This window comes from Mobula birostris, chromosome 2 (genome assembly GCF_030028105.1).
Source record: "Mobula birostris isolate sMobBir1 chromosome 2, sMobBir1.hap1, whole genome shotgun sequence".
Classification (NCBI taxonomy): domain Eukaryota; kingdom Metazoa; phylum Chordata; class Chondrichthyes; order Myliobatiformes; family Myliobatidae; genus Mobula; species Mobula birostris.
In genome coordinates this window covers 85,589,446-85,611,015 of record NC_092371.1, presented here as the reverse complement: position 1 = coordinate 85,611,015, position 21,570 = coordinate 85,589,446, and the positions used below count along the sequence as shown (strand labels likewise).

General features: G+C 46.5%; 1 protein-coding gene across 5 annotated transcripts in view; it reads right to left on the bottom strand.

Moving 5' to 3' along the window:
• Nucleotides 1–21,570, bottom strand: part of angpt4 (angiopoietin 4) — a 117,678-nt gene that overhangs the window by 18,567 nt on the left and 77,541 nt on the right. For 3 of the 5 annotated variants that reach the window (XM_072244378.1, XM_072244354.1, XM_072244356.1), the window contains one exon: nt 15,084–15,214. In XM_072244378.1, the coding sequence (XP_072100479.1) occupies nt 15,084–15,214 (131 nt within the window). Of the gene's footprint in view, nt 1–329; nt 7,452–15,083; nt 15,215–21,570 lie in introns of those variants that run through there. The other 2 variants (XM_072244361.1, XM_072244369.1) reach the window with 1 other exon arrangement.

Sequence of the window (21,570 nt, the reverse complement as noted above, 5' to 3'; positions counted from 1 at the left end):
TTTACATGATATATTGATTTAATATAAAACAAGATAAACATTACTTACCTTAATGAGACTTATAACAAATATAATTTGTCTTCTTTTGATTTCTTCCTTTTTTTTAATCACATATTCTTTCCGTAACTCAGACCCAAGCACTAGCTTCAGTTTTCCTTCTATTTCAGCCTGGTGTTGTGTTTTACAGTGTCTATTAAGATCATGTCTTCTATTATGTGAGAAAGTGTTTTCATAAACAATGCACAGTAGTTTTCCTGACAGACCTGCTATAAATAAGAACTCATTTTCCCACTGTTCATTGAATTCATGTTTACTATCACTTTCTGCTTTTCTTTTGCACTGTGATGGGTAACTGAATGTAAAAACAGGGTTTAATTTTCAAAAAAGTACAAAACTGCAAATGTTCACAAAGGACGAACAAAGCACAACTCCGTAGTGCACGAGTGTCAGTTGTAAACTGACTGGCAAAAACCCGCGACGCACGGCTGGTGCAGACGTCTGGCGCCTCAGGATCAAACAAGTACCAAACGTGTATTGAGCAGTTATGGAACGACCGCAGAGCAACAGTTCTTCTTTCCTAGTCTGACTCATTGAACTTTTTTTTTGAAAATTGAAAACAGATTAATGTGAAAGAAAATAACATTTGCCAAAAGATGTGCACAAAATAATAAGATCGCTAAAAATAATTGCCAAGTTTTAGATTTATTCTCAGTAAAACTCATTTCTAGCTCTAAGCTACTTGAATTCCTGTTATAGATTTTTTGTTCTACAAATCGGTTTTTGGTTAATACTTTTTGCATGAGAAGACCTACTTTTTTATTATTATCACTGGGGTGCAATGCACCACTTTTGGCGCATGCGCCATAGGTTGGCCATCCCTGACCTAGATAGAGTGGCTGTGGAGAGGATGTTTCCTATAGTGGGTGAATCTAGCATCAGAGGGCACAGCCTCAGAATAGAGGGACAACCATTTAGAAAGGAGATGGGGAAGAATTTCTTTAGCCAGAGGGTGATGGATCTGTGGATTCAGGTCATTGAGTGTATTTAAGGCGGAGGTTGGTAGGTTCTTGATTAGTTGGGGAAGGAACAGTTATGGTGAGTGTTGCTGGAAACTGCTCACAGGACACAACTTTAGACCTTTTTCCACATGTAAAGTGCCTGAACAATAGTGATTGGCAGGGTTGGACTTAACCAGTTAGCAGCATTGTTTTTAACCAGTAGGTGGTATTGTGTTTAACTAGTTAGAGGCATTGGGCTTAACTGGTTAGAGGCATTGGGTTTAATCAGTCTGCAGATTTAGGTTTAAGTAGTTAGAGACACTGAGTTTATTTGAGTGACAGCACTGGGTTTAACCAGTTAGCAGGATTCGGTTTGCAGTATTGAGTTGCAATGCTGCAAACAGTTTAAAGACACTGAATTTATCTGGATGACAGCATTGGATGTAACCGGTTAGCATCATTGGGTTTAACAGGCTAGCGACACCAGGCTTAACTGGTAAGAGGCACGGGGTTTATCCAGGTGACAGCACTGGGTTTAACCAGTTAGTAATATTGTGTTTAATTAGTTAAAGGCACTGTATTTATCCAGGCAACAGCACTGGGTTTAACTGGTTGATGTGCTGACTTGATGTTGAAAGAATGGATCAGATTTAATACTCAATACTTTACCAAAACTGCTGGCATGTTGCTCATGTTTAGAGACCTACTCAACAGGAGCACACTGTTATCAATGTTTACACTTGTGCATCCAAATCAAAAGTTCAAAGTTCAAAGTGCATTTATTCTGAAAATATGTATACTATACACACCCTTGAGATTCATCTCCTCACAGGGAGCCACAAAACAGATCGGCACATATGATGTTGTGGGCATCATAGAATCGTGGCTAAAATAAGATTATAGGCATCCGTTAGTCTCGTGAGACCATGGATTTGCGCTTTGGAAGGTTTCCAGTGCGCAGGCCTGGGCAAGGTTATATGGAAGATCGGCAGTTGCCCATGCTGCAAGTCTCCCCTCTCCACGCCACCGATGTTGTCCAAGGGAAGGGAACTAGGGCCGATGCAGCTTGGCACCAGTGTCGTCGCAGAGCACTGTGTGGTTAAGTGCTTTGCTCAAGGACACAACACGCTGCCTCAGCTGAGGCTCGAACTAGCGACCTTCAGATCACTAGACCTTAACCACTTGTCCACGCGCCAACACTAAACGAAGATTATAGCTGGGAGATTAATGTCCAAACATACACATTGTATCAAAAGGACAGGCAGGAAGGCACAGGGGGTGGCGTGGCTTTGTTGGTAAAAAAAAAATTGAAATCAAATCATTAGAAAGAGGTGACATAGAGTCAGAAGTTGTTGAATCATTGTGGGTAGAGCTAAGGAACTGAAAGGGTAAAATGATCCTGATGGGAGGTGTATACAGACTTCCTAAACAGTAGTAAGGATGTGGCCTACAAATTACCATGGGAGACAGAAAATGTATGCCAAAAGGACAATGTTACAATAGTCATGGGGGATTTCAATATGTAGGTAGATTGGGAAAATCAGGTTGGTGCTGGTTCCCAAAGAGGGAATTTCTACAATGTCTATGGGATGGCTTTTTAGGGCAGCTCACGGTTAAGGCCACTAGGGGATCAGCTATTCTGGATTGGGTACTGTGGAATGAACCAGAAATAATTAGACAGCTTAAGGACCCCTTAGGGGAAAGTGATCATAATATGATAAAATTCACCCTGCAATTTGAGAAGAAGAAGCTAAAGTCAGATGTATAAGTATTACAGTGGAGTAAAGGGAATTACAGAGGCATGAGAGAGGAGCTGGCCAAAATTGATTGGAAAGGAACGCTGGCTGGAATGACAGCAGAGCAGCAATGCCTGGAATTTCTGGAAGCAATTTGAAAGGTGCAGGATATATGTATTTGAAAGGAAAGATGACATAACCACGTCTAACAAGAGAAGTCAAAACCAACATAAAAGCCAAAGGGAGAGCATATAATAAAGCAAAAATTAGTGGGAAGTTAGATTGCAAAGCTTTTAAAAACCCACAGAAGGCAATCAAAAACTTATTAAGAATGAAAAGATGGAATATGAAGGTAAGCTAGCCTTAAAGAGGATAACAAAATTTTCTTCAGATGCTTAAAATGTAAAAGAGAGGTGAGAGTGGATATTGTACTGATGGAAAATGATACTGGAGAGGTAATAAGGTGGGATAAAGAAATGGCAGATGAACTGAATAAGTATTTTGCATCAGTCTTCACTGTGGAAGACACTAAAAGTATGCCAGATGTTCATGAGTGTCAGGGAGCAGAAGTGAGTGAAGTTGCCATTACTAGGAAGAAGATTCTTGGGAAACTGAAAGGTCTGAGGGTCGATAAATCACCTGTAGTAAATGATCTACACCCTAGGGTTCAGAAAGACGTGGCTGAAGGGATGGTGGAGGTATTAGTAATGATCTTTCAAGAATCAATTGATTGGCATAGTTCTGAATGGAACGAAAAATTACAAACGTCACTCCACTTTTCAAGAAGGGAGAGAGGCAGAAGAAAGGAAATTATAGGCCTGTTAGTCTGACGTCAGTGGTTGGGAAGATGTTGGAATCGATTGTGAAGGATCACTCACAATACGCTGGAGGAATGTCGGCATGTCGGGCAGCATCATTGGAAACGATGAGTCGACGTTTCGGGTCGGAACCCTTCATCAGGACTGAAGAAAGAAGGTGGGGGAGGGTTGGAGGAAGGCTCGTAGTTTCAGTTGAAAAACTAGTAATTTGAAAGACAAAGGGGTAGGGGAGGGGAAGTAGGGATGTCATAGGCAGGAAAACAATGGGTAGTAGAAGAAAAAGGCGGAACCATGAGGGAGGTGATAGGCAGCTGGGGGAGGGGGCAGAGTGAAATAGGGATAGAGGAAGGGAGGGGGAGGGAATTACCAGAAGTTGGAGAATTCTATGTTTATGCCAAGGGGCTGGAGACTACCTAGACGGTATATGAGGTGTTGCTTCTTCAACCTGAGTTTAGCCTCATCATGGCAGTCGAGGAGGCCATGTATGGACATATCTGAATGGGAATGGGAAGCAGAGTTGAAGTGGGTGGCTACCGGGAGATCCTGTCCGTTGTAGCAGACGGAGTGGAGGTGCTCGACGAAGCGGTCCCCCAATCTGCGTCTGGTTTCACCGATGTAGAGGAGGCCGTACCGGGAGCACCGGATACAATAGGTGACCCCAACAGACTCACAAGTGAAGTGTTGCTTCACCTGGAAGGACTGTTTGGGGCCCTGAATGGTGACAAGAGAGGAGGTGTAGGAACAGGTGTAGCACTTACGCTTACAGGGATAAGTGCCGGGTGGGAGATCCGTGGGGGTGGACGTGCGGATAAGGGAGTCGCGGAGGGACCGATCCCTGTGGAAAGTGGAGAGGGGTGGAAAGGGAAAGATGTGCCTAGTGGTGGGGTCCTGTTGAAGATGGCAGAAGTTGCAGAGGATAATGTGCTGGATCCGGAGGCTGGTGGGGTGGTAGGTGAGGACAAGGGGAACTCCTGTTGTTGTTGCGGGAGGATGGGGTGAAGGCCAAAGTGCAGGAAATGGAGGAGATGCGGGTGAGTGCATCGTTGATGACGGTAGAAGGGAAACCATGATCCTTAAAGAAAGAGGACATTTGAGATGTCCTGGAACGGAAAGCCTCATCCTGGGAGCAGATGCGGCGGAGACGGAGGAACTAGGAATAGGGAATGGCATTTTTGCATGTGGCGGGGTGGGAAGAGGTATAGTCGAGGTAGTTATGAGAGTCATTGGGCTTGTAGAAGATGTCAGTGGACAGTCTGTCTCCAGAGATGGAGACCGAGAGATCGAGACAGGGGAGAGAAGTGAAGGATTGTGGTTTCGGGGTACTTGGAGGCACATGATAGAACAGGCTGTAGTCAGCATGGTTTCTTCAAGGGAAAATCTTGCTTGACAAATCTGTTGCAATTCTTTGAAAAAATAACAAGCAGGATAGACAAAGGAGAATTGGTTGATGTTGAGCATCAGAAGGTCTTTGACAAGGTGCCACACGAGGCTGCTAACAAGCCAAGAGCCCATAGTAGTACAGGAAAGATTCTAACATAGATAAAGCAGTGGCTGATCGTCTGGAGGCAAAGAGTGGGACTAAGGGGCCTTTTCTGGTTGGCTGCTGGCAACTAGTGGTGTTCTACAGGGATCTGTGCTGGGACGGACTCATTTTATGTTATATGTGGCAAAGTTTGTGGATGATACAAAGATAGATGGAGGGATAGATAGTTGAGGAAGTAGAGCGGCTACAGAAGGATTTAGACCAATTAGGAAAATGGGCAAAGAAGTGGCAAATGGAATACAGTGTCGGGAAGTGTATGGTCATATACTTTAGTAGAAGAAGTAAAAGGGTAGTCTATTTTCCAAATGGAGAGAAAGTTCAAAAATCTGAGGTGCAAAGGGATTTGAGAAACCTTGTGCAGGATTCCCCAAAGGTTGATTTGCAGATTTGAGTTGGTGGTGAGAAAGGCAAATGTGATGTTTCCATTTATTTCAAGAAGGCTGGAATATAAAAGCAAGGAGGTAATATTGAGGCTTCATTATGCACTGGTGAGATTTCACTTGGAGTATTGTAAGCAGTTTTGGGTCCCTTATTGGAGAAAGGGTGTGCTGACATTGGAGAGGGTTCAAAGGAGGTTCACAAAAATGATTTCAGGATTGAAAGGCTCTCGGCCTATACTCATCATTGAAACCTATCGAATGTTGAAAGGCCCCAATAGAGTGGATGTGAAGAGGACATTTTCAATTTGGGGTAGTCTAAGACCAGAGGGCACAGCCTCAGGATACAAGGATGTCCTCTTAGAATGGAGTTGAGGAGGAAATTCTTTAGTCAGAGAGTGGCGAGTCTGTGGAATTTGTTGCCACAGGCAGCTGTGAAGGCCAAGTCTTTATGTGTATTTAAGGCAGAGGTTGATAGATTCTTGATTAGTCAGGGCATGAAGGGATATAGGGAGAAGGCAGCAGATTGGGGCTGAGAGGAAAATTGGATCAGCCAGGATTAAATGGCAGAGCAGACTTGATGGGCCAAATAGCCTATTTCTGCTTCAATATCTTATGACCTTGTGGTCTAAAACAAAGAAACCCAATGGAACCCATTAAAAAAAGACGGTCAAACACCCAATGTGTAGAGAAAGGAAAGCAAATCATGCAAATGATAAAAGTAAGCAAATGGCATTCAGAACTGAAGTTCACGACAGTGAGTCCACAGGCACAATGCCAGCAGCTGATTCAGGAGCTGTTAGTTGTAGGCCGCAGCCTCAATTCTGCGCAGAGTTGCAAAAACCTTTTGGAGCTGCAAGCTGAACCGCCCGTCCCTCACCTTTGACCCCAACAACCTGATATTTTCAATCTGGCCCGGCACTTAAATAGGCCAAACATTGGAATCGTCTCCAAGTCCGCTCCAGCAATGGTCAGAGACGGCTGACATTTTAAATTAACAAGTGATTCATTGGTTGTGAATACCTTGCACACATTTGTATGATTAAGTGGATCTTAAAAGAAGAAGACACATGCTTAATAACGCTCATAACAGTTCAATAACAATCGTTCCTTTACAAATGCTCCAGCAAATGTTAGTTCAACTGCACAGCGTCCTCTGGAGGTGATTTGTAAAACCTTTACCACCTTTGAACTTCTAAGTACACCCTTTAATGAAAAGATCTGTCTGATATCTCCTTCCTCAAGACGTCTCTGAACCATTACAAGATTAGATTGAAGTCTTTTCAAACAGAGGTGTGAAGCATTTCAAAAGGGCAGCAAGCTGCGGTGTCTGTTGAGGTTGCAGCTCAGACTTCAATTTTTACGTTTGTCATGATGGTTTTGGGGGCAGCACAGGGAGTTGGGGGGCAGGTTAGCATTTAGGGACAGGGATGAGGATGAGTTAGAGGTCGGGGCAATAAATCTGGGACAGGAGCGGATGATCAGAGTCCCAGTCAACCAGAAATCCATGGACTTCGACCTCTGGATTTCGCTGACTTCTGGGTATCAACTCCCGGAGTTACTGATCACAGGGCTTAGACCTCCAAGCCTCGACCTATAGACGCGCCCAGGCTTTGACCCTGGGACTCACCGACCTAGAGGGTCACCAGCACTAAGGACAAAGACCAGCAATCCCCATGGACAAGTACTGGTGACCAGTTGCACACACCCTTTCTCTATCTGCCATTGCTCCCCACCCATTGTCCCCATGCCCACGTCCAGAGAATGTTGTTGTTGGGCACCCTTGACCTGGGCTCTGTGCCAGCCCCACACGTCCCATCAGAAGTCTGAGGGCCGGATCATCATGGTGCTGGCCCGCAGTGAGTAACTGGTGCTTCTGAAGTAATGCCACTTGATGCCATTCAGCTTCCGTAGGTGATTGCGGGCTGGGTAGTACATCCCGTTGAGATTGGACAGACCACAGGCGTCAAACCACCAGCCTGTGGGGGGGTGGGGTAGAGAGAGGCTCAAGATCAGTGGTGATCCCAACTATCAAAGCATTGACTCAACCCTAAGTCCCCTCCCTCATTGTTTAGATGGCTGAAGGAGAACTCACAGAGAGGGTGTGACACATTGGGCTGATGGCACAAAGGTTGGGGGTGGTGGGCTGTTGTGGGTAGTGTGGAGGGCTATCAGAGGTTATAGCGGGACATTGATAGGATGCAAAACTGGCCTGAGAAGTGGCAGATGGAGTTCAACCCAGATAAGTGTGAGGTGGTTCATTTTGGTAGGTCAATCATGATGGCAGAATACAGTATTAATGGTAAGATTCTTAGCAGTGTGGAGGATCAGAGGGATCTTGGGGTCCAAGTCCATAGGACACTCAAAGCTGCTGCGCAGGTTGACTCTTTGGCATACGGTGTATTGGCCTTCATCAACCTTGGGACTGAGTTTAAGAGCTGAGAGGTAATGTTACAGCTTTATAGGACCCTGGTCAGACCCCACTTGGTGTACGGTGCTCAATTTTGGTCACCTCACTATAGGAAGGATGTGGAAACTATAGAAAGGGTGCAGAGGAGATTTACAAGGATGTTGCTTGGATTGGGGAGCATGCCTTATGAGAATAGGTTGGGTGAACTTGGCCTTTTTTTGGAGCAACGGAGGTTGAGAGGTGACCTGATAGAGGTGTATAAGATGATGAGGGGCATTGATCGTGTAGATAGTCAGAGACTTTTTCCCAGGGCTGAAATGGCTAACACGAGAGGGCAAAGTTTTAAGATGCTTGGAAGTAGGTACAGAGGAGATGTCAGGGGTAAGTTTTTTTGTGCAGTGAGTGGTGAGTGTGTGGAATGGGCTGCTGGCAACGGTGGTGGAGGCGGATATGATAAGGTCTTTTAAGGGACTCCTGGATAGGTAGATGGAGCTCAGAAAAATAGAGGACTATGGGAAACCCCAGGTAATTTCGAAAGTAAGTACATGTTCAGCACAGCATTGTGGGCCGAAGGGCCTGTATTGTGCTGTAGGTTTTCTATGTTTCTACATTTAGGGCCAGGAGAACACACAAAAGGTTGGAGGAACTCAACGGATCAGTCAGCATCTATGAAGTGGAATGAGCTGTCGATGCTTCCAGTGGTGACTAAGGTGTTAGGGTAACATAGTGGCACAGTGGGTAGAACTGCCAACTCACAGCCTGGAGACTTGGGTTCAATCACTGTCAGTGTGGAGTTTGCACGTTCTCTCTCTGACTGTGAGAATTTCCTCTGGGCGCTCCAGTTTCCTCCTAAGTTCCAAATCCTGATCCAGAAGGTTAACAGACCCTGGCTATATTTAGAGCAGAGTTTGACAGGTTTTGATCAGTAATAGTGTCAAAACTTAGAGTAAGAATGAGGAGAAAGGGGTTGTGAGGGATAATAAACCAGCCATAATGGGCCAAATAGCCTAATTCTCCTCCAACACCTTATGGTCTTATGGTATGTTGCCCTTACTGTGTAGGTGGGTGGGAGGCTCCAGGGAATTTAATAGAAAGGTGGAACAATAAAATAGGATGAATGTTTAAATATCAAAGATCAGCTTTATTTATCACATGTGCGTTGAAACACTGAAACATACAGCGAAATGTGCAGTTTGCATCAAATCAAATCAGCGAGGATTGTGCTAGGCAGCCTGCAAGTGTTGTCAGACTTCCATCACCCACACCTCACTAACCCCTGACCCCTATGTCTTTAGAATCTCAGAGGAAACTGGAGCACGTGGAGAAAAGTCATGGGGAGAACGTACAAATTCTTTACGGACAACAGTGGGAATTGAACCCTGAATGGTAGCCACTGGCATTGTAATTGTGTTACATTAACCATTACACTACCATGCTGCTCACATTAGTGGCTTATTTCTTTGCTGTAAGATTCTCTGACACAGAGCTGCTGATATTTGGGCTGGAGTTAAAATGAGGTCCTGCCTACCTTCTCAAAAGCGTGTGGAAGATCCCACCACACTGCTATGAAGGACAGGAGAGTTCAATAGACAATAGACAATAGGTGCAGGAGTAGGCCATTCGGCCCCTCGAGCCAGCACCGCCATTCACTGTGATCATGGATAATCATCCACAATCAATATCCAGTTCCTGCGTTATCCTCATAACCTTTGATTCCGCTATCTTTAAGAGCTTTATCCATCTCTTTCTTGAAAGCATCCAGAGACTTGGCCTCTACTGCCTTCTGGGGCAGAGCATTCCACATATCCACCACTCTCTGGGTGAAAAAGTTTTTCCTCAACTCCGTTCTAAATGGCCTACCCCTTATTCTTAAACTGTGGCCTCTGGTTCTGGACTCACCCATCAGCGGGAACATGCCTCCTGCCTCCAGCGTGTCCAATCCTTTAATAATCTTCTGTGCTTCAATCAGATCCCCTCTCATCCTTCTAAATTCCAGTGTATACAAGCCCGGTCGCTCCAATCTTTCAATATATGACAGTCCTGCCATCCCGGGAATTAACATTGTGAACCTATGCTGCATTCCCTCAATAGCAAGAATGTCCTTCCTCAAATTTGGAGACCAAAACTGCACACATTACTCCAGGTATGGTCTCACCAGGGCCCTGTACAACTGCAGAAGGACCTCTTTGACCAGTTTGACAGTTCTTCAAACTGTCTTCAGGCCTATACGGATAGCATACCATCAACAGTTCAGATTACCTGGGTCATGATTCTGACTTCTATTCCCTTTCCTTTCCAGTCTTGATGAAGGGTCTCGGCCTGAAATGTCAGCTTGTTTATCTCCCTCTGTAGATGCTTCCTGACCTGCTGAGTTCCTCCAGCATTTCATACATGTTACCTGGTCATTGATACTTCTCTCCCTGTGGAGCTTGCTATGTACAAGTTGGCCTCTGCTTTTCTACAAGAACGACTACTCTTTATGGCCTACCTCAGAAGCTGTCGCTATAGTTAGGGGTACGGTGACAGATGTGTAAGGTGCTACAGGAATGCAAGATGAGCAGGATTGGAATGTAATTCGACACATGTACACTCAGTGACCACTTTATTAAGGAAGGCAAACGCAATGTTAGCATTTATTTCGAGAAATGCTGAGGCTTTATAAGGCACTGATCAGACTGCATTTGGAGTGTTGTGAGCAGTTTTGAGCTCCTTATCTAGGAAACACGTGATGGCTTTGGAGAAGGTCCAGAGGAGGTTTACAAGAATGATTTTGAGAACGGAAGGGTTAATGTATGAGGAGCGTTTGATGGCTCTGGAACTGAACTTGCTGGAGTTTAGAAGAATGGAGGGGGATCTCATTGAAACCTACTGAACATTGAAAGGCCTAGATAGAGTGGACATGGAGAGGATGTTTCATAAAGTGGGGGAGTCTAGGGCCTGGGGGGGGGTGGACAGCCTCAGAATAGTGGGTTGTCCATTTAGAATAGGGATGAAGAGGAATTTCTTTAGTCAGAGGGTGGTGAATCTGTGGAATTCATTATCTTGGATGGCTGTGGAGGCCAAGTCATTGGGTATATTTAAAGTGGAGGTAGATAGGTTCTTGATTAGTCAGGGCACCAAGTTTTATGGAGAGGATGCAGGTGAATGGTGTTGAGGGGGGTCAATAAATCAGCCATGATGGAATGGTGGAGCAGACTCAATGGACTGAGAAGCTAAATTCTGCTCCTATGCCTTATTGTCTTATGGTCTTCTTCGGTACCTCCTGTACCTAATAAAGTGGCCATGTAGTGTACGCTCATGGTCTTTTGCTGTAGCCCATTCACTTCAAGGTTCGATGTGTTGTGTGTTCAGAGATATTTTTCTGCACACTACTTGTTGTAACGTATAGTTATTTGAGTTACTATCACCCTCCTGTCAGCTTGAACCAGTCTGCCCATTCTCCTCTGACCTCTCTCATTAACAAGGAGTTTTTGCCCACAGATCTGCCACCCTCACCATTCTCTGTAAACTCTAGAGACTGCTGTGCGTGAAAATCCCAGGAAATCAGCGGTTTTCTGAGATATTTAAACCATCTGGTCTGGCACCAACAATCATTCCACAGTCAAATTCACTTAGGTCACATTTCTTCCCCATTCTGATGTTTGGTCTGAACAAAAACTGAGCCTCTCGACCATGTCTGCATGCTTTTATGCACTGAGTGGCTGCCACATGATTGGCTGATTAGATATTTGCATTAACGACCCTTCCCTCCCACGTAGCCCTCCATTTTTCTATCATCCATGTGCCTATCTATGAGTTTCTTAAATGTCCCTATTGTTTTTGTCTCTACCACCACCCTGGCAGGACGCTCCAAGTGTGCACTATTCTCTGTGTAAAAATACCTACAGCTCAGTGCAGGCCCTTTACCCACAATGTTGTGCCAAACTTTTAAACTACTCCACGACCAATCGAGTCCTTCCCTTCTACATCTCACATCACATCCCTTCCCCTGTGAAACTTGCAGCTTGTTTGATTAGTCTCCTAGGCTCTTGTAACTGTCTGAGGAGATATACTGACCACTGTTTAGAAGACCATAAGAGATGGGAGCAGAACTAAGCCATTCTGTTCATCGAGTCTGCTCCACTTTTAAATCAGGGCCGATTTATTATTCCTCTCAACCCATTCCCTGGTTTCTCCCCGTAACTTTTGACACCCTTACTCACCAAGAACCGCCTAACCTCCACTTTCAATGTATCCAATGTCTTGGCCTCTGTCTGTGGCAAAGAATTCTACAGATTCACCACCCTCTGGCTAAAGAAATTCCTCTTCATCCCTGTTCTAAAAGGACACCTCTCTATTCTGAGACTGCTATCTCTGGTCTGAGACTCTCCCACTATAGGAAACATCCCCTCCACCTCCACTCTATCTAAGTCTTTCAATATTCAATAAGTTTCGATGAGATCCTCCACCCCCCCCCCCCCGCATTCTTCTAAACTCCAGTGAGCACAGGCCCAGAGGCATCAAATACTCTTCATAATGTTAACCCTTTCATTCCTGGGATCATTCTCATGAACCTCCTCCAGACCCTCTCCGATGCCAGCACATTCTTTGTTAGAAAAATAATATTTGGTTACCATTGCAGTTTTATTCCTAAATGTGCTGTCTCCATGGCAACAGTAAATGACGTACAGTACTCTGTTCAGTGTGAGCTGTGGACAGGGTTACGGGGACACAGAGAGAAAGGCAACATGTGGAATCTAACTTGTACATTGCAAACTTCCACTAACAGCCCTGGGTGAGTGATAGAACCGAAGGGGAATTGAGAATGCAGGGATAAAATAATGGGATCAGTGTGAATGGGAGGATGATGGTTGGCAACACACACAAAATGCTGGAGGAACTCAGCAGCTCAGGTAACATCTATGGAAATGAATGAACAGTTGACAGTTTTGGGCCAAGAACCTTCTTCAGGACTGGAAAGGAAGGAGAAGGACGCCAAATTAAAATAGTGGGGGGAGGGGAAGGACGCCAAATTAAAACAGTGGGGGGAGGGGAATGAAGATAGCTAGAAGGTGATAGGTGAAGCCAGGTGGGTGGGAAAAGTAAAGGACTGAAGATGAAGGAATCTGATAGGAGAAGAGAGCGGACCATAGGAGAAAGGGAAGGAGGAGGGGCATCAGGGAGAGGTATAGGCAGCTGAGAAGAGGTAAGAGGTCTGAGCAGGGAATAGAAGAAGAGGGGAGGGGGTGAGGGAATTTTTACTGTTAGGTGATATCTATATTCATACCATCAGGTTGGATGCTACGCATACAAAATATGAGGTGTTGCTCCTCTACCCTGAGGGTGGCCTCATCATGGGTCAAGAGGAGGCCATGGACTGACATGTTGCAGTGGCAATGGGAATTGGAATTAAAATGTTGGGCCACTGGGAAGTTCCACTTTTGGTAGGTGGAGAAAAGGTGATCGACGAAGCAGTCCCCCAGTTTCTGATGGGTCTCACCTTTGTAGATGAGGCCGCATTGGGAGCCCTGGATACAACAGATGACGCCAGCAGATTTGCAGGTGAAGTGTTGCCTCACCTGGCAGGTCTGTTTGTGGCACTGAATTGTGGTGAGGGAGGAGGTGAATGGGCAGGTGTCGCACTCCTTGCAGGGACATGTGCTGGGAGGGAGATTAGTGGGAAGGGACGAATGGACATCGGATCATGAAGGGATCGATTCCTGCAGAAAGCGGAGAGTGGGGGCAAAGTAAAGATGTGATTGGTGGTAGAGTCCCTTTGGAGATGGCGGTAGTTGTGGAGAATGAGGTGCTGGATATGGAGTATCATGATGTGATAGGTTAGGTCAAGAAGAACTCTATCCCTGTTAAGGAGGCAAGAAAATGGGGTGAGCATGGATGTCTGGGAAATGGGGAAGATGTGGGTGTGGGCAGCACTTTAGTACTTTGAAGAAGGAGGACACTTCTGATGTCTTGGAAAGGAAGGCCTCTCTCTGGGAAAAGATTGGCAGAGACACACAAAAGGGAATAGCATTGATGGTTGGTGCAGATTAAATGGGCTGATCGGCTTGTTTCCATCTTGCATGAATATCTAAGGATAGGGTTAATTCAGGTTTTCTGTGGGCTATTGCCAAGAATTTCCTGGGTTTGGGAATGGTTCCTCCTAGGCTCTCCCACTATTAGAAGCACCCTATCCATGACCACTCTATCTAGGCCTTTCAATATTTCATAAGTTTCAACAAGATCCCTCCTTATTGTTCTAAACTCCAGTGAGTAGAGGCCCAGCGCTATCAAATGTTTCTCATATGTTAATCCTTTCATTCCCAGGAGGAAGCTCCTCTCTTAGATATCGTTTGGGCCAAATGACCTGTTCCTGGAACTTGTGCCTGGTGGAACACAGTCAGTTAGAACTTTTGAAAGGGAATCAATAGGGAGAGGGAAAGTCATGATGGAGAGGGGCTGATAGGATTACTGTACTGAGCGGTAAGTCCCCCTATCTGTGGGGTATCTGGGTACTTTGTCATGATGATATCCCATTGAGGAAGTACCTGAGTGTATGGAACCGATTGCCCTCCCCGCAGCCCCCGAGGAAATGCTGACTCTGTTTCAATCCTCGTGGATGTAGCCTGACCTGCTGAGTATTTTCTGCAATTTGTTTAGATGTTTGTAGATCTCCCAGTTCTAGGGCATGACAGCATAGCTGTTAGTGTTATACTTTACGGTGCCAGTGATCAGGAGATCAGGGTTCAATGCCTGCCGCCGTCTGTAAGGAGTTTGTACGTTCTCCCTGTGACCGTGTGGGTTTCCTCCGGGTGCTCCAGTTTCCTCCCACAGTCCCAAGATATTTGAGTTGGGGTTAGTAAGTTGTTGGCATGTTATTTTGACGCCGGCAGCATGGTGACCTTTGCGGGCTGCCCCTCAGACTGTGTTGGTCATTGATGCAAACGGCACATTTCACTGTATGTTTCAATGTACATGTGACAAATAAAGCTAAACTTCAAAAGAATAATGTTTCACTTTATATTTTAGCTGAGAAAATGAACAAGAACAGGAGGAAGATGGAAAAGATATGAGACAAAGTGCCTCGTGGTAAGTATGTTTCAATGAACGTGAAACAAGTAAATCTAATCTTTAATCTCTTTACGGTTAAGTGTGCAGTGACTGGTACAGTGACTTGCCGGGAGGGTGCTGAGCGGAGGATTGGGTGCAAATTCTCCCCGCTTACCTCCGGTCAGCAGCAGCGCACACTTGCAGCGGCAGTTGTCGTTGTCTGCGTCGCTGGTGCTGAAGCGGACACCACGCGCAGTCATGCTGCTCTGCTCCCCTGCCGTCCCACTGTAGCCCCTCAGGTACAGCCTGCAGGGAAGAAACGGCAAACCGTGAGATGCCCGAGGCACTCGCTGAGGGAGAGGGCCCTCGGCTGGGGAGGGTAGTCACTTGCAGCAAGCTGGTGGGCTAGCACAGTGTCAGAATGGCATACAACATGGATATGGGCCTCTAGGACAACTCATCCATTCTGACCAAGGTGTTTACCTGAGCCAGCCCCATTTGTAGTCATTTGGCCCATATCCCTCTCTACCTGTGTAGCTGTCCAAGCAACTTTTAAATGTTGATATTCAAGTCAGGTCCAGTTCATTGTTATTTAACTACATACATGTATATGATGTATAGAACCATATAATGTATATAACGTAAGGAACCATAATAATGTATATAGAAATGAGAAAAAATTTCTCTGAATCAGGGCGTAAAGCACAGTAGTACACATAACACACGATAATGTATGAAGGTAAGGATAAAATCTACAGATGAATCACGCATAAATAACAAACTAAAGTGCATTAATATTAAATATTGTAAGGTACAGAACAGATTAGCCAGTAACACTTCGAATACGATGCGGCAGGGAGTTCAGAAGCTTAATGGTTTGGGGGAAGAAACTGTTTCTCATCCTGACCGGTCTTGTTTTTATGCATCGCAGTCTCTTGCCTGACGGTAGAAAGTCAGACAGGATGCTGGATGGATGGGTGGGATCCTTGATAGTACTAAAGGGGCCTGTATACACAGTGCTCCTGATATTGTACCTGTGTCAACCACTTCCTGTGACAGCTTGTTGCATATACCCACCAACCTTTGTGTGGTTGCCCCTCAAGTCCCCTTTAAACCTTTCACTTCTCACCTTTAACCTGTGCCCTCTGGTTTTTGGTTCCCTTGCCCTGGGGAAAAGACTGAGTGCATTCACACTACGACCTTATACACCTCTATAAGTCATAGAGCACTTTGGCTGGTCCAGTCTGTGCCGTACTGTTATTCTGCCCAGTCCCATCGACCTGCACGTGGACCATACCCCTCTATAACCCTCCCATCCACGTACCTATCTAAACTTCTCCCTAGTCCCATCGACCTGCACATGGACCATACCCCTCCATAACCCTCCCATCCACGTACCTATCCAAACTTCTCCCTGGTCCCATTGACTCACACCCGGACCATACCCCTCCATAACCCTCCCATCCATGTACCTATCCAAACTTCTCCCTAGTCCCATCGACCTGCACATGGACCATACCCCTCCATAACCCTCCCATCCATGTACCTATCCAAACTTCTCCCTAGTCCCATCGACCCACACCCAGACCATAGCCCTCCATACCCTTCCCATCCACGTACCTATCCAAACTTCTCCCTAGTCCCATTGACCCACACCCAGACCATAACCCTCCATACCTTCCCATCCATGTACCTATCCAAACTTCTCCCTAGTCCCATCAACCCACACCTGGACCATAGCCCTTTATAACCCTTCCATCCATGTACTTATCCAAACTTCTCCCTGGTCCCATCGACCCACACCCGGACCATAGCCTCAATATCATCCCATCCACGTACCTATCCAAACTTCTCCCTGGTCCCATCGACCCACACCCGGACCATAGCCTCAATACCCCTGCCATCCATGTACCCATCCAAACTTCTCCCTAGTCCCATCGACCCACACCCGGACCATAGTCCTCCATACCCTCCCATCCATGTACCTATCCAAACTTCCCCCTTGTCCCATCAACCCACACCCGGACCATAGTCCTCCATATCCCTCCCATCCATGTACCTATCCAAACTTCTCCCTAGTCCCATTGACCCACACCCAGACCATAGACTCCATACCCCTCCCATCCATGTACCTATCCAAACTTCTCCCTAGTCCCATCGACCCACACCCGGACCATAGCCTCAATACCCCTGCCATCCACGTACCTATCCAAACTTCTCCCTGGTCCCATCGACCCACACCCGGACCATAGTCCTCCATACCCTCCCATCCATGTACCTATCCAAACCTCTCCCTAGTCCCATCGACCCACACCCGGACCACAACCCTCCATATCCTCCCATCCATGTGCCTATCCAAACTTCTCCCTAGTCCCATCGACTCACACCCGGACCATTGTCCTCCATATCCCTCCCATCCATGTACCTATCCAAATTTCTCCCTAGTCCCATCGACCCACACCCGGACCATAGACCTCCATATCCCTCCCATCCATGCACTTATCCAAACTGCTCTTAAATGCTGAAATTAAACCTACATCCATCATCTCCTCTGGCAGCTCATTCCGCACTCTCACAACCCTCTGAGTGAAGAAGATCCCCCTTAAACTTCTCCCCTTTCACCCTTAGCTCTTGAACTCTGGTTGTGGTCCTACTCAACCGCAGTGGAAGGAGTCTGCTTGCATTTACCCTATCTTTGCCCCTCATTATTTTGAAATCAACTATCTCCTCATGTCACTACGCTCCAGGGAATAAACGACTGACCTATTCAATCTTTCCCTATAATTCAGTTCCTCAAATCCCAGCAACAGTTAATCACCTACATTCCGAGGATTAATGTCCTAGCCTGTCCGACCTTCCCCTATAACTCAGGCCCTCAAGTCCTGGCAATATCCTCGTAAATCTAACAGTAGAATTCCTGTATTGTTAAGGATTCTGAGCTACTGACCTGCAGGCAAGATTTCAAATCCCATTACAGAAACTGTCAAATTCAAATTTTTTTAATTAAACAATTCTGGAAAAATAAAACCAGGATTAGAGGTGACTGTGTTGTGTGTGTGTGTGAGAGAGAGAGGGAGGGCGTGAGCCAGTGACTGAGAGAGGTGGAGAGATTGGGCTTTGAGATTTTGAGATCTCAATAACTGACTAAATAAATAAAAAGAGAACAGGGAAGAATTATGCTCTGCAATTGCTTCATAGCTGTTAAACCTCTTAACCCAATTATCCTGCCTACTCCCCATAACCTTTCACACCCCGAGTAATCAAGAACCTATCAACTTCTGCTTTAAATATAACTAATGACTTGGGCTCACAGCTGTCTATGGCAATGAATTCCACAGATTCAACACCGTCTGACTAAAGACATTCTTCCTCATTTTGAGGAGTGTTTTGATGAATATTATTGGATAAACAGTTTGCTTGACCGGCCAGTGAGCCAATCACATTCAGTATGGTTACCTTAGTGACAGTACCACAGAGCTCAGTGTCACATGCAGTTCAAAACCACGCTACTGTTTGCTTTGGCTCCAGCATTGAGGATATGTTCTCCAAAATAACTCCCAGATTTATTTACCCTTGGCCTGCATGTGTTTTACATGTGGCACTGATTCTCCAAGTCACAATCACTGACTTTGGTTCCATCTCTTTCAACACTTCTCTAATTCCCTCTGCCTCTCATCCATACTCTCTCCCTCTGCCTCCTACTCGCTCTCCCTTCTTACTCAATGTTGCTACAGTTCTGGTAATTATGTCTCACTCTCTGTTTCCTTCTCTGTGTCACTCTCTATATCACTGTTGCACTCTCTGTTTCCCTCTATCACTCCCTGTGACCCTCTCCATGTCACTGGCTCACTCTCTGTGACCTTCTCTATGTCCCTGTCTCACTCTGTTTCATTCTCTGTCACTCTGTGTCACTGTCTCACTCTCTGTGCACCTCTCTTTGTCACTCTCACTCTCTGTGATCTTCTCTATGTCATTGACGCACTCTCTGTTTCCCTCTGTGTCACCCTTTCACACTCTGTGACCCTCATTATGTCACTCTCTCACTCTCTGTGACCCTCTCCATGTCACTCTCTCACTCTGTGTGACCCTCAATATGTCACTGTCTCACTCTCTGTGTCCCTCTCCATGTCACTTTCTCACTCTGTGTCCCTCTCCATGTCACTCTCTCACTCTGTGTGACCCTCCCTATGTCACTGTCTCAGTCTCTGTGAGGCTCATTTCTGCCTGTGCCTCCTACCTGTTTCTCTCTCTGCCTGTGTCTCACTCGTTGTTCCTATCTCTGCTTGTCGCACATCTTGTTCTTCTCTCTGCCTGTGTCTGACACATTGTTCTTCTCTCTGCCTGTATCTCACTCCCTGTTCCTGTCTCACACCATGTTTCTCCCTCTGCCTATGTCTCACTCCCTGTTGCTCTCTCTGCCTGCATCTCTCTCCCTGTTCCTCTCTCTTTTCCTGTCTCTCACTCCCTTTCCTCTCTCTTCCTCTTTCTCAAACCCCATTCCTCTTTCTGCCTCTCTCACCTCCTGTTTTTCTCTCTGCCTGTTTCATGCCCTGTTTCTCTCTCTGCCTGTGTCTCCCTCCCTGTTCCTATCTCTGCCTCTGCATCAGTCCCTGCTCCTGTCTCTGCCTGTCTGTCACTCGCTGTTCCTCTCTCTGCCTGTATCTTGCTCTCTGTTCCTCTGTCTGCCTGTGTCTCACTCCCTGTTCCCCTCTCTGCCTGGACTCTCTCACTGTTCCTCTCTTTGCCCGTCTCTCAATCCCTGTTCCTACCTCTGCCCTGTGTCTCACTCCCTCTTCCTTCCTGCCTGTCTCATATCTAAGTTCCTCTCTCTGTCTCTGTCTCACTCCCTGTTCCCCTCTCTGCCTGTCTTATCTGCTGTTCCTCTTTCTTCCTGTATCTCACTCCATATTCCTCTCTCTGCCTGTATCTCCATCCCTATTCCTCTCTCTGCCTGTCACACTCCCTGTACAACTCTCTGCCTGTAACTCATTCCCTATTCCCCTCTCTGCCTTTGCCTCACACCCTGTTACTCCCTCCACCTGTTTCATCTCCCATTTCTCTCTCTGCCTATGTCTCACTCCCTGTTCCTCTCTCTGCCTCTGCCTCATACCCTGTTACTCCCCCTGCCTGTCTCTCTCCCTGTTCCTCTCTCTGCCTCTGCCTCATACCCTGTTACTCCCCATGCCTGTCTCTCTCCCTGTTCTTCTCTCTGCCTGTATCTCAACCCCAGATTCTCTCTCTGCCTGTGACTCACTCCCTGGTCCTCTCTCTGCCTGAGACTCATTCCTTGTTTATCTCTGTTGGTGTCTCACACCATGTTCCTCTCTCTGCCTCTGTCTCACTCCCTGTTCCTCTCCCTGCCTCTGTCTCACTCCCTGTTCCTCTCACTGTCTGTGTCTCAATCCATGTTCCTCTCTCTGCCTATCTTTCATTACCTGTTCCTCTCTCCGACTGACTCTCACTGCCTGTTCCTCTCTCTGCCTGGATCTCACTCCCTGTTCCACTCTCTTCCTGTGTCTCAACCCCAGATTCTCTCTCTGCCTGAGACTCACTCCCTGTTTCTCTCTGTTGGTGTCTCACACCATGTTCCTCTCTCTGCCTCTGTCTCACTCCCTGTTCCTCTCACTGTCTGTGTCTCAATCCATGTTCCTCTCTCTGCCTATCTTTCATTACCTGTTCCTCTCTCCGACTGATTCTCACTGCCTGTTCCTCTCTCTGCCTGCATCTCACTCCCCATACATCTCTCTGTTGGTCTCTCACACCATGTTCCTCCCTCTGCCTCTGTCTCACTCCCTGTTCCTCTCTCTGCCTGTCTCTTATTACCCAATCCTCTCTATGCCTGTCTCTCAGTGTCTTTTACTCTGTGCCTGTATCACTCCTCCTGTTCCCCCTCTGCCTGTATCTCACTCGCTGTTCTAACCTCTACCTGCGCATCACTCCCTGTTCTACTCTTTCTGCCTGTCTCACCTCCTGTTCCTCTCTCTGCCTGTGTCTCAATCCCTGTTTCGCTCTCTGCCTGTGTCTTACTCACTGTGTCACTCTCTTTGTGACCATGCTTCAACAAGAATGGCCTTCAACTTTATTATACTGCCAGGATAAGAGTTCATTTGCCCCCTCTGGTTTTTGCTAGCCCACTCCCAGCTCAATCAGCATCACCTTCTCAGTCCTCCCTCACCCATCACACCATTGCTCTGTTGGTGATGTGAAGGAGCTGCAGGATCTCAGCAGGTCAGGCAGCATCTACGGAGAGGAATAAACAGTCGACATTTCAGGCTGAGACTCTTCATCAGAACTGGAAAGGAAAGGCCTAGAAGCCAGAATACAAAGGTGGGCAAAGGGGAAGGAATACAAGCTCGCAGTTGATATGTGAAGCCAGGTGAGGGGGATGGTGGGTGGGTGCAGGATGGGGATGAAGTAAGAAGCTGGGAGGCGATAGGTGGAAAAGGTAAAGAGCTGAAGAAGAAGAAATCTGATAGGAGCAGAGAGTGGACCACAGAAGAAAAAGAAGGAGGAGGGGCTCCAGAGGGAGGTGATGGGCAGGCGAGGAAAAGAGAGGGGGTGAGGGGGAACCAGAATGAGGACTGGAAAGAGGGAGAAACAGGTGAGGGGAGAAACTACTGGAAGTTAGAGAAATTGATGTTCATGCCATCAGATTGGAGGCT